The following is a 15,230-nucleotide window of genomic DNA, read 5'->3' as shown; positions in this document are numbered from 1 at the left end:
TTGAAGCTAAGAATTTATGGTCAATTTTGTGATACAATTGAAAGCGTTTTCATACAATTTTGTAAGTTTTACATCAAGGCCAGGGAAATTTATAGTTTCTTAAGAAAGTCGAATAAAATTTTGGCCTTCAAGAGTTTCTAGCTTTTTTTCAGAGCTGATATTAATAAAGTTTGAAAGCCGTAAAAAAGCTTTTTTTTCAAAACACAATAACTTGATCACAGAGAATACAGGTGGAGTATGTCATTTTTGGAAACAGTACATCAATATTTATTTCAAATGACCCGGGTTGACCAAAACTTCTTATCGTACAATTTTCATATATGAGAAACTTCTTGTCATACAATTTCATACAATTCCATACGTACAGAAAATTGTATGAAAACTCTATGATAAGCATTTTTCCATATATGAAAATTGTATGATAGGTGTTTTCCCATAAACCAAAAATTTTGATTTTTTCTTTCTGAATTTAGTTTCTGAAAAATTTTCGGTTGTGTTTGCAACCGAACACAAGTGACAAAGACCTTGGTTACTCATAACACCAAAGGTTGGACGGTCTTGCATTTACAATGCGTAGAAAACGACCTGAATTTGGCTGTCTTTCACAATTAATATAACAAAAGTAACAAACTTTTCTTTTTTGGCAAAATTTTTTGATGATGATTATTTCAAATTTGTGAATTTTCAAATTATCAGACATTGATCAAGGCATACATTAACACCCCATACAAAAGAAATAGGAATTTTCAGCGTTTTTGAAAAAAAAATTTAAGTGAAAAGAAAATAAAAGCCAATTTTATCGTATCCAGGACTACGTCAAAAATCGTAAAACTAGAAGGCAAAGATTATTATTTTTTAAAAAACACACATTGAGCACCACGGCTTGACAAAAAACGCTTACATTACAATTTCATACAATGAAAAAAAATACTTATCATTCAGTTTCATAAATCAAAAAAATATATGACAATAGTACGATAAGCATTTTTTTAAACCTGTCTGGAATTATTTATAAGCTTCACAAATTCTTTTTTTTCTTTGAAATAGTATCGAAAAAACCTGATCAGCATTTTGCCATACTATGAAACTGTAGGATAAACAACTTTAATGCTATGCAATTGAATGATACCATTTGTCTATAGTAGGAAATTGTAGAAAAAAAAACAAATTTTCGATGCAATGAAACTGTATGATAAGTATTAATTAAATAATATGAAATTGTTCGATAAGTCTTTTTCCATACTATAAAACTGTGTGGTGCACGTTTTCCTAATTTTATTGTTCGGGCTTTCGTAACCAAAATAACTGAATATTTCTGCTCGTGGTAGTTTTTTTCTTCAGACAAATTTCGACGTTTTAATCCGACATTTTTGGCGGAGTATTTTATATCATTCAAATTTTATTCTTGACCTAAGCTTAAATTTAAAAAGATATTTTCCCTGTGATCATTTTTTGTGAAGTTATGGGGGTTTCAATATCGCCATTTTAGCCAATTTGGGACTCCGATAACGCGCGATATTTCGCGCTATTAACGCGTAACCGGAGACTTAGCCAGTCTTAAAAATTGTTCCAAATTTGTAGAAAGAGGCTTATTCGCCATAATTGATTTGCTACTAGGAGCTATATCTATCACTTTGTATTTTATATGCCGCGTAAGGGATGATTTTCACAAAAAATTTCAAATTTTGTATATATTTTTTTCATTTTATTTTTATAACATTTAATTTTTTCATGTTACTACTGCTCTATAGACCTTAAAGGGCAGTCGGAACATTCAGTCTACGCCCTGATACGAGCAGTTTTGTTATATTTATCGGGAAAAGGTCTGTTTGAAAATCGGGGGGCTTTTTTGAGAACTAATGATAAACTTTTGCTAGATTTACGTTAAAAAAAAATAAAATAAACAAGTTTTTGATAATTATAGGATAATTATTGGATGAACATAAATTAATTATAAAAATTATGAATTGAATTGCTTCTCGCTACGCCCTGATAATAATTTTTCGTGCGTTTAAAAAATCCCAAAAATAGCAAAAATGTTTGACTTTTAATAATTAAATTTGATTAAAAATTCGTTCAAAAAGTCGAAATTTTCCGGAGAAAAAAGAGTGAGCACAAATTTCTGAATAATTTCAAATGGTAAACATTACTTACGGAAATAATCACAAGTAATGTTTAGGAAATGTTCACCTCAAGAAAAAACTTACATGAATAATGAATGCCTACGTTAAACTTAATCAATCAACATATATGAGGAGCTTTCTTACGGCAATTTTTGATACAACTCAAAGTACTTAGATCTCCTTGCAAACCACTCTGCCGCAATTACGTTTCATGGATAACAACCAAATATATAGGATTGTCATAAATTGTACGATTTCAACATGATTTCGATTTTTGTGAAAGAAAAGTAATCCATTTGAATCCATCATAATAGTTTATAATCATAATAGCTTATTTCTGTTTATGTACTACTTTCGCTTGTTCAAAATCGTTTTCTATTTTGGAATTAAACAAAGCGTGTAAGTATGGGACGATGAAAATTTTACCATTTACAAAAACTTGACTTTCATGGACTCTACAAAGAAACAAAAACGATTTCGCTTCGCAAATAAAAATGAATTTTAATCAATTTTAATGGATCAAAATGGATTTTTTAAAAATTTTTCGACATAACTTGATAATACTAGATTGCAAATCTATAACATGGTCTAAATTTGCCACAATTATTGACTATCTAGAAAATGTTTTGTTGAACGAAAATACATTATTATTGCTATTTGTTTGATAATCCAGACTAGAGAAAATATACGTTTCTTTTTCAAAAGTTGGGAATCAAAACCATAGCAGCCGTGGTGTTTTTGATACCAAGCAGATTTCAATGTTGATTCCCGGGTTGAGGTGCTCACTTTAGGTTTCGATTATCTCGACCGAAATTGGTATGTTTGGGCTGCCTCGGTCGAAAGTCGGTAGATATAGACCGTGCTTGACCGTCCGGTACAATATAGTGTATTTGATAGCATATCGTTCATTTTTTGATAGTATAGTAGTATGTTTGATTGTATAGGATATAATTTTGATAAAAAAGGATACATTTTTTGGATGGTAAAGGATATATGGTATAGTATATATTTTCGATAGCATGTACAGTAAATTGAATAGTACATCAACTGCTTGCAAAGTTCTTATATGTCCCGTCATAAACTGTTAAATAAAAAACTTAAAAAGCGAGGCTCAAATGAAGCTGTAAATAATACTTTAAACTATTTAAACTATGCTGGTTTCTCAAGGCGACGAAAAAAGGAAACAATAAAACTCTATTTCTTTTTTTTTCACACAATAGGAAATGGTTTAAAATTCTGCAGCTGCTTTGAATTGTTTGTAACTATTGAGTTCCTTCTAGTGCAAAATCTGTGAAAAATTGCACACAATCATTACGATAATCTTATTTTTTCCCATTTTTGTGATGGCAAAATAGGTTTCTACGTCTTATTCGCACAAGGAGTTTTTAATTGTTTGCATTAAATTGTTCAAAAAACTGCTCATTTTTGAGCAGTTTGTTATAAGCATGATGAATGGGCGAAACAAAAACTACTCTATTTCTACTAATGCAAAACTCATTAAAGTTTTTGAGCGCTACTTGCCAAATTGTATTGGATCCCAATTCTCTGCAATGAACAAAATATACAATAAACTTCTTAGATAGTCATCTTGGAAAACCTCAAGTTTAGGTTGATTGAAAAAAGTTTGATAAATTTTAAGTACCAATCTGTACAATTTTTTGGAGTTTGATTTTTTGGAACCATTTTAAAACTAGTATTTATATTCAATTATTTTATTGATAAAACTACCCCTATAAAATATTTCTAACCAGCCATATCAGATATTTCTAACTATCTGACCCATAACTATCAGAGCCACCCCGGACTTAAAGTCATTTTATATGTTAAAAAAAACGTAGAAAAGCCTTAAATTCGTGACATTATAATTTAGCGGCTTTCAACTTCTTAAAAAAAATGTTTTTTTTTTAAGTCAAACTGATGAATTGTAAAAATTTGGAGTTCGCCTAAGCGTTCTTTCAAAAACGTGCTCAAATGAACAATTTTTGAGTTGACTGATTCAAAATATTTGATAGCCATTGAGAACCACTGGGAAGGCTTTGTTAGTTTGAACGCCCTTATGTAAAGACGAAAAGGTGACTCACTCTTTTTGCAGATCTTCTTGGTTAGATTTCCTTCGTCCATGTAAAACTGAGTTTTAGTCTTCACCACTGTTGCTCTAAATACAAAAAAACGAAAATTTTTTCTTAAAAAAAATTATTTCAAGCTGAAGCAAGTTATTGTTTACTGAGCAAGCAGCGCATAAAATAGAAAAAACAGCTAAATTGAAAAAAAAACTATTCCTAATTTGTTCCTGTTATTTTATAAGGTGCAAAAAGGTGCAGCCAATCTTCTGTGCTTAGATAATCAAGTCTGATAAAGGCTGAAACTTTGTATTTTTTTGGAAACAGTTAATAAACTATATTTCATCAGATAATGAGAGCTACAAATCAAACGTCAAAAGAAAACATGGTATTGGAGTTTGAGGAAAAAAGGTTTTCAAAGTTTCCCTTGCGAATGCGACTGAGTATCCAGCGCCTTTAAAACTACCAATTTTTGATACGCAGACAAAATTAACGCTACGTGACAAGTAACAAAAACCATGGTTTACTCAAAACTCGAATCACCAAAGGTTTGATTGTCTCGCATTTATTATGCATTGGAAACGACCTGAAGTTTTCTTACACAAATGATATGCTGAAAGCATCAAGTTTTTTAATTTTTGCAAACATTTTCAGAGATGATTAATTTCAAAATTTGAATTTTAATTTATCAGACAAGGATCAAGGCATAGATAAACATGCCTTTCAAAAAAAAATTGAAGTTTCTAGCGTATTTGAAAAAAAAAATTAACCAGGAAACATAAAAAATCCTATTTCTTTGTATTTAAGACTACGTTATTCAAAATTTTCTTTTTGGATAGTGTTTGTTTGAGTACAAAATTCAATTAACGGTATAAAAAAAAACAAAAAAAAACCGAAAAAAAAAACATTTTGGGGCAATCTTAAAAATCACTTGGAAAATATTTTTGATGTCGCCATCAAAAAATTGAAAAATTGGTAGTCATACAATTTCCACATATGAAAATCATATGATTAGTAATTGCTTTGGCAAATTTTTTTTACATAGTACGTTTCCCCGAAATACAAGCCAAAACAACAAAAAGTTCGTTGAAATTTTGATGACACCATTTTAGCAATTTGTAAGAAATCGGTATGATTAGTTTTTTTTCATAGACTTAGTTTATGGAACTATGTAATTAGTTTTTTTGGTCTATGGATGTCAACCCGGGCAGACTGAACGAGGTACCGAAAGTCATCTCACGACAATCAACCAATTTCCATAGACTCATAGATTTATGTAAAGCAAAAGAAACAGTTCTTAAGTTTTTTTGAAATCCCTAAGCACTCCAATAAAGTCCTCTACTTTTTCCCCTAGTAGCTTAGATGCGTGAACGACTGTTTACTGGTTGATATACACAATTTGGGGAGATTGAAAATTTCAAACTTCAAATCAAGCGCATCGTCCCATCCCGGCTTTCTTCCTTGTATTATCCTGCCAGGTAACGTAAACAACTCATTGCCACACCGCAAATTATTTTCGGAAAAATTAACGGAACGTTTATAGTCGGGGGGTTTTTTCTTTAAATAAATTTTGACTTACTAGCTAGCATTTTTGACCGAATTTTTTTTACCACTCGAAAGTTATTGCTGCCCTGAATAAAAATTTAAAAATGTATTTCACTTGTGATCATTTCTTTGCAAAGTTATGGGGGTTTAAAGATTGCCATTTTGGCCGTTTTGACCAATTTGGGACATTTAACGCGCGATATAATTCGCGCTTTTAACGTGTAAGCGGAGATTTAAGCCTGCTAATTGGGCCAATTTGGGAAAAGTAACGTGCGATATATTTTGCGCTATTACCGCGTTAGCGGAGACTTAATCATACTGATAAATCGTTCCAAAACGGTTGAAGCAGGCTTTTTGTTCTTGTCATAATTGCTAAGTTACTACGGGGTCTAGGACAACAAGCCGACGGGATTTAAAATCGAAGGGAATTCAGTCCAAAATTTCAACTTGATAAGCACCTCAAAACATTTTTTCCATCTGTAAAATGGTATTTTTCAAAAATTTAGACTAGTTTAGTCCGTAAACAGCGTTTTTTACAACAATGCGACTCTTAAGAATGGTATCGGAGATTTACATCAGCCGGACTTTGAAATAAATAAAATATAAACATAAAAATACCTTCAGCAAGCTTTTATTTTCTTAACTTTCCTGGGCATCAAAAAGGAAGCTTTTATTTTATAAAAGCCAAAACTGGTAGAGAAAAGATCATGAAATTGAGAAATTCTTCAAACCAGTCTTCAAATTAATTATATTTCAAGACCTTTTGAGAAAAATTCCGGCCCTAATTTTACGATTCGGCTTAAAGTCCAGTCGGTTTGATGTCTGGCACGCGCTACAAGGATTGAAGTTTATCACTTTGTACTTTATTTAGCTTGTGGGGGGATGATTTTCAGAATATAGCTCAAAAATTTCATCTCTATTTGTAAAGCAGACACAGCTCCATACGAGCAGTCTTGTTTGTTTTCTTGGTAGTTTTTAATTTGTAGGGGCGGGTTTTCACATATAGAGAAGGGTGCTCGCTATCTGATTTAATTCAGTTGGGGTGATTTTATCATTTGGGTCATTAACCTTTGACCTCACCTCCCTTCGCTAGCTCTTACCTTCACAGCTCCCATCCAGATAAAAAAAACCAATAAGTTTTCCTGGTAACTTGGTGGGATTTTATTTTACAAAAGAGGCTACAAAGAAAAATAAGTTTGCTTGCAGTGGGAGGGGAGGGGAAACTGTTTGATTCGGATTTTTTCAGGCTAGAAAACCAAATATCGATGCCAATGCGTCGAGTCAAGCAATTGAAAGAATGAATCAAGCTTTCCAAGATCTAAAATACTCAAAATTTATAATTCTACTTCTAAAAATTGACAGTAATTTGCAAAATTTTAAAAAAGTTCTCCAATTTGATGATTGCAGACAAGGTGCTAAAAATATTATTGTTAAATCAAAATAATTCAGATTTGACACGTTCAGCGGAAAACCGAAAATTAAAACGAAAATGAACTATTTGCTCTAAAAGGAAAAAAGCCTCAAAGCTAGTCAAAATATTGGGCAAAAAGAGAAAAATGTATGAAAAACCTGATATCAGCAATTGATCAAATTTCGAATCCAAGTTTGGATTTCAACTTAAAAAATTTGGCCCTACTAATAACTATCAAATGTGTATATTTGTTTCATCAGCCTTGGTGGGGCTAAAAATTACTGTGAAGCTGCAATCGAAACAGTAACTCAAAAAAATTGTACTTCAAAAATGATGATTAACAAAAGATCTTTTAATATCTTGTGAGTAAATTTTCACTTGGTCTATTTAGGGGATTGATTGTTCACAGAATAATAATCTACTATACTCTGTCTGGTACATAGCAAATACTATCGACCCCCTATGAAGAACAAATTTAACGAGACACTTTCATATTTTGTACCTACTAACAAATTTTTCCACCCCTTGCATTGGGGGGGGGGGGGATTAGAGAGGTCCCAACATTTTTTTAAACTGTACTTCTCCTTGTGAAAAGACTACAAAGTACCTGAATTGAACACATGGCTGCTCGAATGTGTTTTCGGGTGCGTACCAGAGCATGGTGACGAACTGCTTCTCACTCGCACTCACGTGAGTCATCATCGGTTTACACCCACTCGAACTCTTCGTCGTCTTCGAGTCCAGGACCTAACAATCCGTCCGACAGATCAAATTATTTTGCTAGTCATTGTATTGTTGTTTCGGGTCGAGAAAATTCAAACATAACAAATTTCAGTCGAGAAAGTCAAAATTAACCGAGTTTTGTTAGAGAAAGGTGAAATCAACCGAATTTTGGTCGATAAAGTCGAAATAAACGGACTTTTGGTCGAAAAAGCGGAAATTAACCGAATTTTGGTCGGGACGATTGAAATATAAGTCGAGCACCGCGGCCTGTGTATAATTGTCCCAATCCTCATAATTTGTAAATAGCCCACTTTGAAATAATCAGGGTCGTCGTTACAAGCTCAATTGGAGTCTTTGTTGTTATCGTGACTTATAGCTACCACCTCTGGGGGACTGGGGGTTAGGGGACGAGGACCATCGCGGTATTTTATTTTAGTTAACAGGGGGAAAACCATCTTTCAAATGAAATAGTTCGAATTGCCAGAGAAGTGTTGATCCAATTATAGCAAAATATCAGTGCTGGAACCTGATCTAAACTACATTTTATTATTGGATAAATTAGATATTTTACCACTGTACAATATTTAATATTAACCAATCATAATCTATCCAACTAACAACCCACTTATTTGTAAGTGCTGAAATTACTTGTAATTTCAGCACCAGAGAGATTTGAATTTAACTTAGAAATTAGTTGCCTCTCCAAGAGAACTTCAGCTGCCGCAATAAGCCAGTATACTCTAGATCTATTGAGCCTAACAGGGACTAGTTAAACACCCTGAGACTAGTAGATATAAGAGTAAGATTAGGATCGGTATTAGACCAAAAAGTTGCACGAATCTATCCGGCCGAAAATAAGATAGCGTGACGAGCAGACGGTGTACCCTATCCAAAATTACTCTATGAGTTAGACCATACAACTTAACTCATCTGGTGCAACAATAAGTCTCGAATAAGACCTTAATAGCTTAGAACTAACCAAAAATAGATTAGAAATTAGACAAAACATTTTCAAAATGTTACACGATAATAACTTAATTGAAATGTCTCTACGACTCAATAGATCAGAGCCGATATTCCGCACAATACTAGAACTACCTGGTATTGGAAAAAGACCTCGGACAAGAGACGATATACGACTACATAGAAACTTACCAATTAGTTTCATGGTTGTAAGGCAAAAGCCAACACAAACTTTTATATTTAGAATCTTATTAGCAATGAATTAAGATTTTCATTTACAAACATAAAATTTTGAAGTAAATCTTCATGATCATTTCAGGCGCTAAACAAAATTTTTAATGTACAATAACGATTGATAAAAAGATCTGAGATCGTTTTCCTAATTTCTGCAGTATTATTCAAAACATATTTGTAAAATATTTATTGAAAATAAAAATAAAAATTAGTAGCATGACAATAAATAGTTAGTATATATAAATCATCCTGTTGTTCCAGTTTCATCACCTAAACATAACAGCAATCATAAACTCACTAACATCATTAAAAAACTAACTCTTTTTATTAAATAAATTTCAACCATTTTAATTTTAGATTCACTTAATTTTAAAAATCAGATCATCAAGGCTTCTCCTTGGATCTTTATAAATTTTCTATCTCACTAAATTTAAAATCTGATCATCAAGGCCTATCCTTGGATCAAAAAGAACAATTTTGTTCTCCCCCACCCACTTAGCAAGTGTCTAAGGACCTCAAACGTCGATTCACTATCCAACCTTTCCAAAAGACCCAGGACTAATAGAAATTTTCAAATAAAACTAACCATTCAAATTAAGTTAAACAGTGAAGAACTTCGGTTATTCATCCTTCACTTGAACCCTCCTCTTAACAGACCCAGGATCGATCTTGACTTAGTAAGTTTAAAATAGTATCTAACGAACTACTTGCGTTCTAATTATACCTGAACCTTGTGGATCGATTTACTATTCTCCAACCCTTGAACACAATCACTACCCCTAAGTAAGATTAAGTAAGTTAACACCTTAGACTAGCCACGAGAAAGTAAAAAATCATTCTCCGGAATCGATATACTTTTCTCTCCAACCCTGAACAAAAAGACCCAGGTTAAACTAACCAAAAAATCGTAAGGACTAACAGTCTAGGAAAATAAAAATCACTAAAAACTTCTTGCATCCCTCATCCTAAACCTTATGTCATTCAAAAATTTAGGAATAAAATAAACAATCGTTTTACACAATTGTGAATTAGATAACAAAAAATACAATCTTGTAATCACCCCACATACACAAACAGTTGGATACATTCGAACAAAACGACAAACAATAACAAGAAAATATATATAAACAAACAAAGACAAATCACACGAAAAAGATTTTCAAAAAATAGAAACGCATTTTCTGAATCAGAAGTCAATAGTTTAGACGAACTATACAAATTAAAAGAATCAATAGATAAAAATTGTCCCATCCATGATCAATTATATTTTTCCGACTCAGAAACAACTTCAAATTTATCAAAAAGAGGAAAAAGAAGAATAAAAAAGCAATACAAACACAAACCAGTACACCTGTATAATTGGAATCAACCAATTAGACAAATCGATAGTTATATGTTAACAGTAATCAAACGAAAAAATGAGCCACACTCAAAGTGACGAAAGTCCAGATGACGAAGCAGTTTTTCCCTTTCTTATAGATTCACTCGATGATAGAGGACAACACGATTTTTGCAAGAACTTACTCGTAAATTTGTTTGAACCAGGAATCAGCCCATGGAAAGAAGAATTCCTAGATGTAAAAATCAAAAAACAAATTATTGAACATTATTTGAAAGACATATGTAATCTAACACAACAATATGGAATCTACACCATAGAATTCAGCACACCAAATACAGCCCATCGTAAATATGTAATTCAAACAGACGATATTGAATTAGAATTTTCAAAAGTATTCATAGAATATATCAAAAGCATACAATATCATAATTCACAAAGAGCAAACTCAATATTCACTAACGAAGTTTTTGCAATAATATATAGTTATATATCTATATTAGAAAAAACAGAAGTTCAAAGTATATCACCAACTGAAACATCCAAACATACAAAAGTACGAAATGAAATCACAGTATTTTCAACATTCTACATATAATTCGCAAAAATTTCACTAAAGAAGATGTTTCACAAAACACTAAACATGATTTACAAAAGATTTTAGCATGGTTTATAATATATTATTTCACCCACAAATTAGATTTAATTTCACAAGCAAGAAAAAATTTTAGACCTCAAAATACCAATGACGACACTGTTCTTTCAGAACAATCAGATTACGTTTGGGACCCTGACTGGTCTCATCATGCATTTCTAAATATCCCACAAGCTATCTCAAGTCAAGCAATAAGTACAATATCTTTTCACAGAGATTATGTGAAAGTAGTACCATTAACCATTGATGCAACACCATTAAATTATAATACATTTTTACCTGATGCACGAAATAACAGTTTAAATTCGACGGTCATACATAATGAAAACCTCAATGGAACCAGGAATCTTACACAACAAGATATTCAAACACCATCACACTTCATAAACGAAGAAATCGCCCAAACAACAGCAACAACTACACAACAAAGTGCTTCACCAATACACACCAATCTGACAACACCAAGAAATACAAATACATCACTAACACAAGTAACCTTACAATCAACCGTTAAACCTTCGGTTGCTCCAAAATATTCACATATGGACTATCAAACGTATAGACCAATGACAATACCGTCAAAAACACGAAAACCGTTCACAAGAAATACTTTTGCAAAACACAATTATAATTATGCTCACCAACAAAAAACAAATCAAGCCCCCCGGAAAAATACACAAAATTTAAATCACGTATGTTCACATTATTGGAATCTCCCAAAAACATCAACCAATTCAGTAAACTTTCCAGATAATCCACAACCTACACAGGATTATAGTGAAAATTATCCATTCTTTCAACAAAATAAAAATAAACAACATACACCATATAATACAAACTATTTATCATCTGAGGAAGATGATTATCACCAACCAGATATTTTTGCACCATATACTAAAAAATATCGCACACAGAGACCGCGACAATCTCAACCATCTCAAAATATGAAAATTTACCCACAAAATCCAACAAATATACAAAATCCACAACAAATGCATTTACAAAACCCATTTAACACACAATCTTTTCCACCAATACAACCACAAAATCCAATGTTAATGCATTCTTATCAACCAACTCAAATGCAAAATGAAAGACCGCTTCCATTTTACCTTCAGCAACACGAAATAACAAAAAATCACTTTTCAAATTTTTCACAAATGCCAAATGCCGCAGAATCACTACAGATGACAATGAATCCATACCTCATGGGTGGATCATCAATAACATCCAATAAACTACTGATGGTATTCACAGGAACAGACCCTGAATATTCTGTAGAAGATTACTTAAATGCAGTAACAGCAAATTTAGGTTTAAATATAGGACCTGAACCAATTAATACGCCACTACATCAAAATTGGATACATAGACGCACAGCGTTATTACAAACAACACTAGATGGCGCAGCTCAAAAATGGTTTTCAGTATTACCCATAGAATTAAAATCAGACTGGAAAAGATTCACACAGAATTTTCAAAAATGTTTGACTCTGAAAGAAACAAACAACATCAAAGAGTTTTATGCAACGAAATACGCAGATACCAAATGAAACAATTAAACAATCAGCAGTACGTATCGAAACACTAGTTCGAAAAGCATACTCACTCAATACACATGACTATAAAAACACAAAAATGACAGAAATTTTAATGATGACCATAACACCTCAATTAAGGAAAATAGCTATAAAAAAGAGAGCATCTCATCCTTCCTCAATTCGAGAGCCAGATTTAGATTTTAGAAAAATTAGTAGATAAACTAAAACAAGCAGAAATAACAATGAAATTCGAAGAAACCGAAAACGACAAACAATAAAAAGAAAATATATATAAACAAACAAAGACAAATCACACGAAAAAGATTTTCAAAAAATAGAAATGCATTTTCTGAATCAGAAGTCAATAGTTTAGACGAACTATACAAATTAAAAGAATCAATAGATAAAAATTGTCCCATCCATGATCAATTATATTTTTCCGACTCAGAAACAACTTCAAATTCATCAAAAAGAGGAAAAAGAAGAACAAAAAAGCAATACAAACACAAACCAGTACACCTGTATAATTGGAATCAACCAATTAGACAAATCGATAGTTATATGTTAACAGTAATCAAACGAAAAAATGAGCCACACTCAAAGTGACGAAAGTCCAGATGACGAAGCAGTTTTTCCCTTTCTTATAGATTCACTCGATGATAGAGGACAACACGATTTTTGCAAGAACTTACTCGTAAATTTGTTTGAACCAGGAATCAGCCCATGGAAAGAAGAATTCCTAGATGTAAAAATCAAAAGACAAATTATTGAACATTATTTGAAAGACATATGTAATCTAACACAACAATATGAAATCTACACCATAGAATTCAGCACACCAAATACAGCCCATCGTAAATATGTAATTCAAACAGACGATATTGAATTAGAATTTTCAAAAGTATTCATAGAATATATCAAAAGCATACAATATCATAATTCAAAAAGAGCAAACTCAATATTCACTAACGAAGTTTTTGCAATAATATATAGTTATATATCTATATTAGAAAAAACAGAAGTTCAAAGTATATCACCAACTGAAACATCCAAACATACAAAAGTACGAAATGAAATCACAGTATTTTCAACATTCTACATATAATTCGCAAAAATTTCACTAAAGAAGATGTTTCACAAAACACTAAACATGATTTACAAAAGATTTTAGCATGGTTTATAATAGATTATTTCACCCACAAATTAGATTTAATTTCACAAGCAAGAAAAAATTTTAGACCTCAAAATACCAATGACGACACTGTTCTTTCAGAACAATCAGATTACGTTTGGGACCCTGACTGGTCTCATCATGCATTTCTAAATATCCCACAAGCTATCTCAAGTCAAGCAATAAGTACAATATCTTTTCACAGAGATTATGTGAAAGTAGTACCATTAACCATTGATGCAACACCATTAAATTATAATACATTTTTACCTGATACACAAAATAACAGTTTAAATTCGACGGTCATACATAATGAAAACTCAATGGAACCAGGAATCTTACACAACAAGATATTCAAACACCATCACACTTCATAAACGAAGAAATCGCCCAAACAACAGCAACAACTACACAACAAAGTGCTTCACCAATACACACCAATCTGACAACACCAAGAAATACAAATACATCACTAACACAAGTAACCTTACAATCAACCGTTAAACCGTCGGTTGCTCCAAAATATTCACATATGGACTATCAAACGTATAGACCAATGACAATACCGTCAAAAACACGAAAACCGTTCACAAGAAATACTTTTGCAAAACACAATTATAATTATGCTCACCAACAAAAAACAAATCAACCCCCCCGGAAAAATACACAAAATTTAAATCACGTATGTTCACATTATTGGAATCTCCCAAAAACATCAACCAATTCAGTAAACTTTCCAGATAATCCACAACCTACACAGGATTATAGTGAAAATTATCCATTCTTTCAACAAAATAAAAATAAACAACATACACCATATAATACAAACTATTTATCATCTGAGGAAGATGATTATCACCAACCAGATATTTTTGCACCATATACTAAAAAATATCGCACACAGAGACCGCGACAATCTCAACCATCTCAAAATATGAAAATTTACCCACAAAATCCAACAAATATACAAAATCCACAACAAATGCATTTACAAAACCCATTTAACACACAATCTTTTCCACGAATACAACCACAAAATCCAATGTTAATGCATTCTTATCAACCAACTCAAATGCAAAATGAAAGACCGCTTCCATTTTACCTTCAGCAACACGAAATAACAAAAAATCACTTTTCAAATTTTTCTCAAATGCCAAATGCCGCAGAATCACTACAGATGACAATGAATCCATACCTCATGGGTGGATCATCAATAACATCCAATAAACTACTGATGGTATTCACAGGAACAGACCCTGAATATTCTGTAGAAGATTACTTAAATGCAGTAACAGCAAATTTAGGTTTAAATATAGGACCTGAACCAATTAATACGCCACTACATCAAAATTGGATACATAGACGCACAGCGTTATTACAAACAACACTAGATGGCGCAGCTCAAAAATGGTTTTCAGTATTACCCATAGAATTAAAATCAGACTGGAAAAGATTCACACAGAAT

At 32.1% G+C, this 15,230-nt stretch overlaps 1 protein-coding gene across 13 annotated transcripts in view; it reads right to left on the bottom strand.

The window, feature by feature from the left end:
• Positions 1 to 15,230, bottom strand: part of LOC134845999 (spondin-1-like) — a 66,240-nt gene that overhangs the window by 29,285 nt on the left and 21,725 nt on the right. For 12 of the 13 annotated variants that reach the window (XR_010162775.1, XM_063863152.1, XM_063863153.1 and 9 more), the window contains exons 4-5: positions 7,747 to 7,886; positions 4,205 to 4,278 (exon numbers count right to left, since the gene is read on the bottom strand). Coding sequence is in view for 12 of the 13 variants with exons in the window: in XM_063863152.1 (XP_063719222.1) it covers positions 4,205 to 4,278; positions 7,747 to 7,886 (214 nt within the window). In the remaining variant the exon portion in view is untranslated. Of the gene's footprint in view, positions 1 to 3,644; positions 3,669 to 4,204; positions 4,279 to 7,746; positions 7,887 to 15,230 lie in introns of all 13 variants that reach the window. The other variant, XM_063863159.1, reaches the window with a different exon arrangement.

The sequence above is a fragment of the Symsagittifera roscoffensis genome, chromosome 5 (genome assembly GCF_963678635.1).
Source record: "Symsagittifera roscoffensis chromosome 5, txSymRosc1.1, whole genome shotgun sequence".
NCBI lineage: Eukaryota > Metazoa > Xenacoelomorpha > Acoela > Convolutidae > Symsagittifera > Symsagittifera roscoffensis.
Note: the sequence above shows the minus strand (reverse complement) of the source record. Positions and strands in the feature narration are given on the sequence as shown.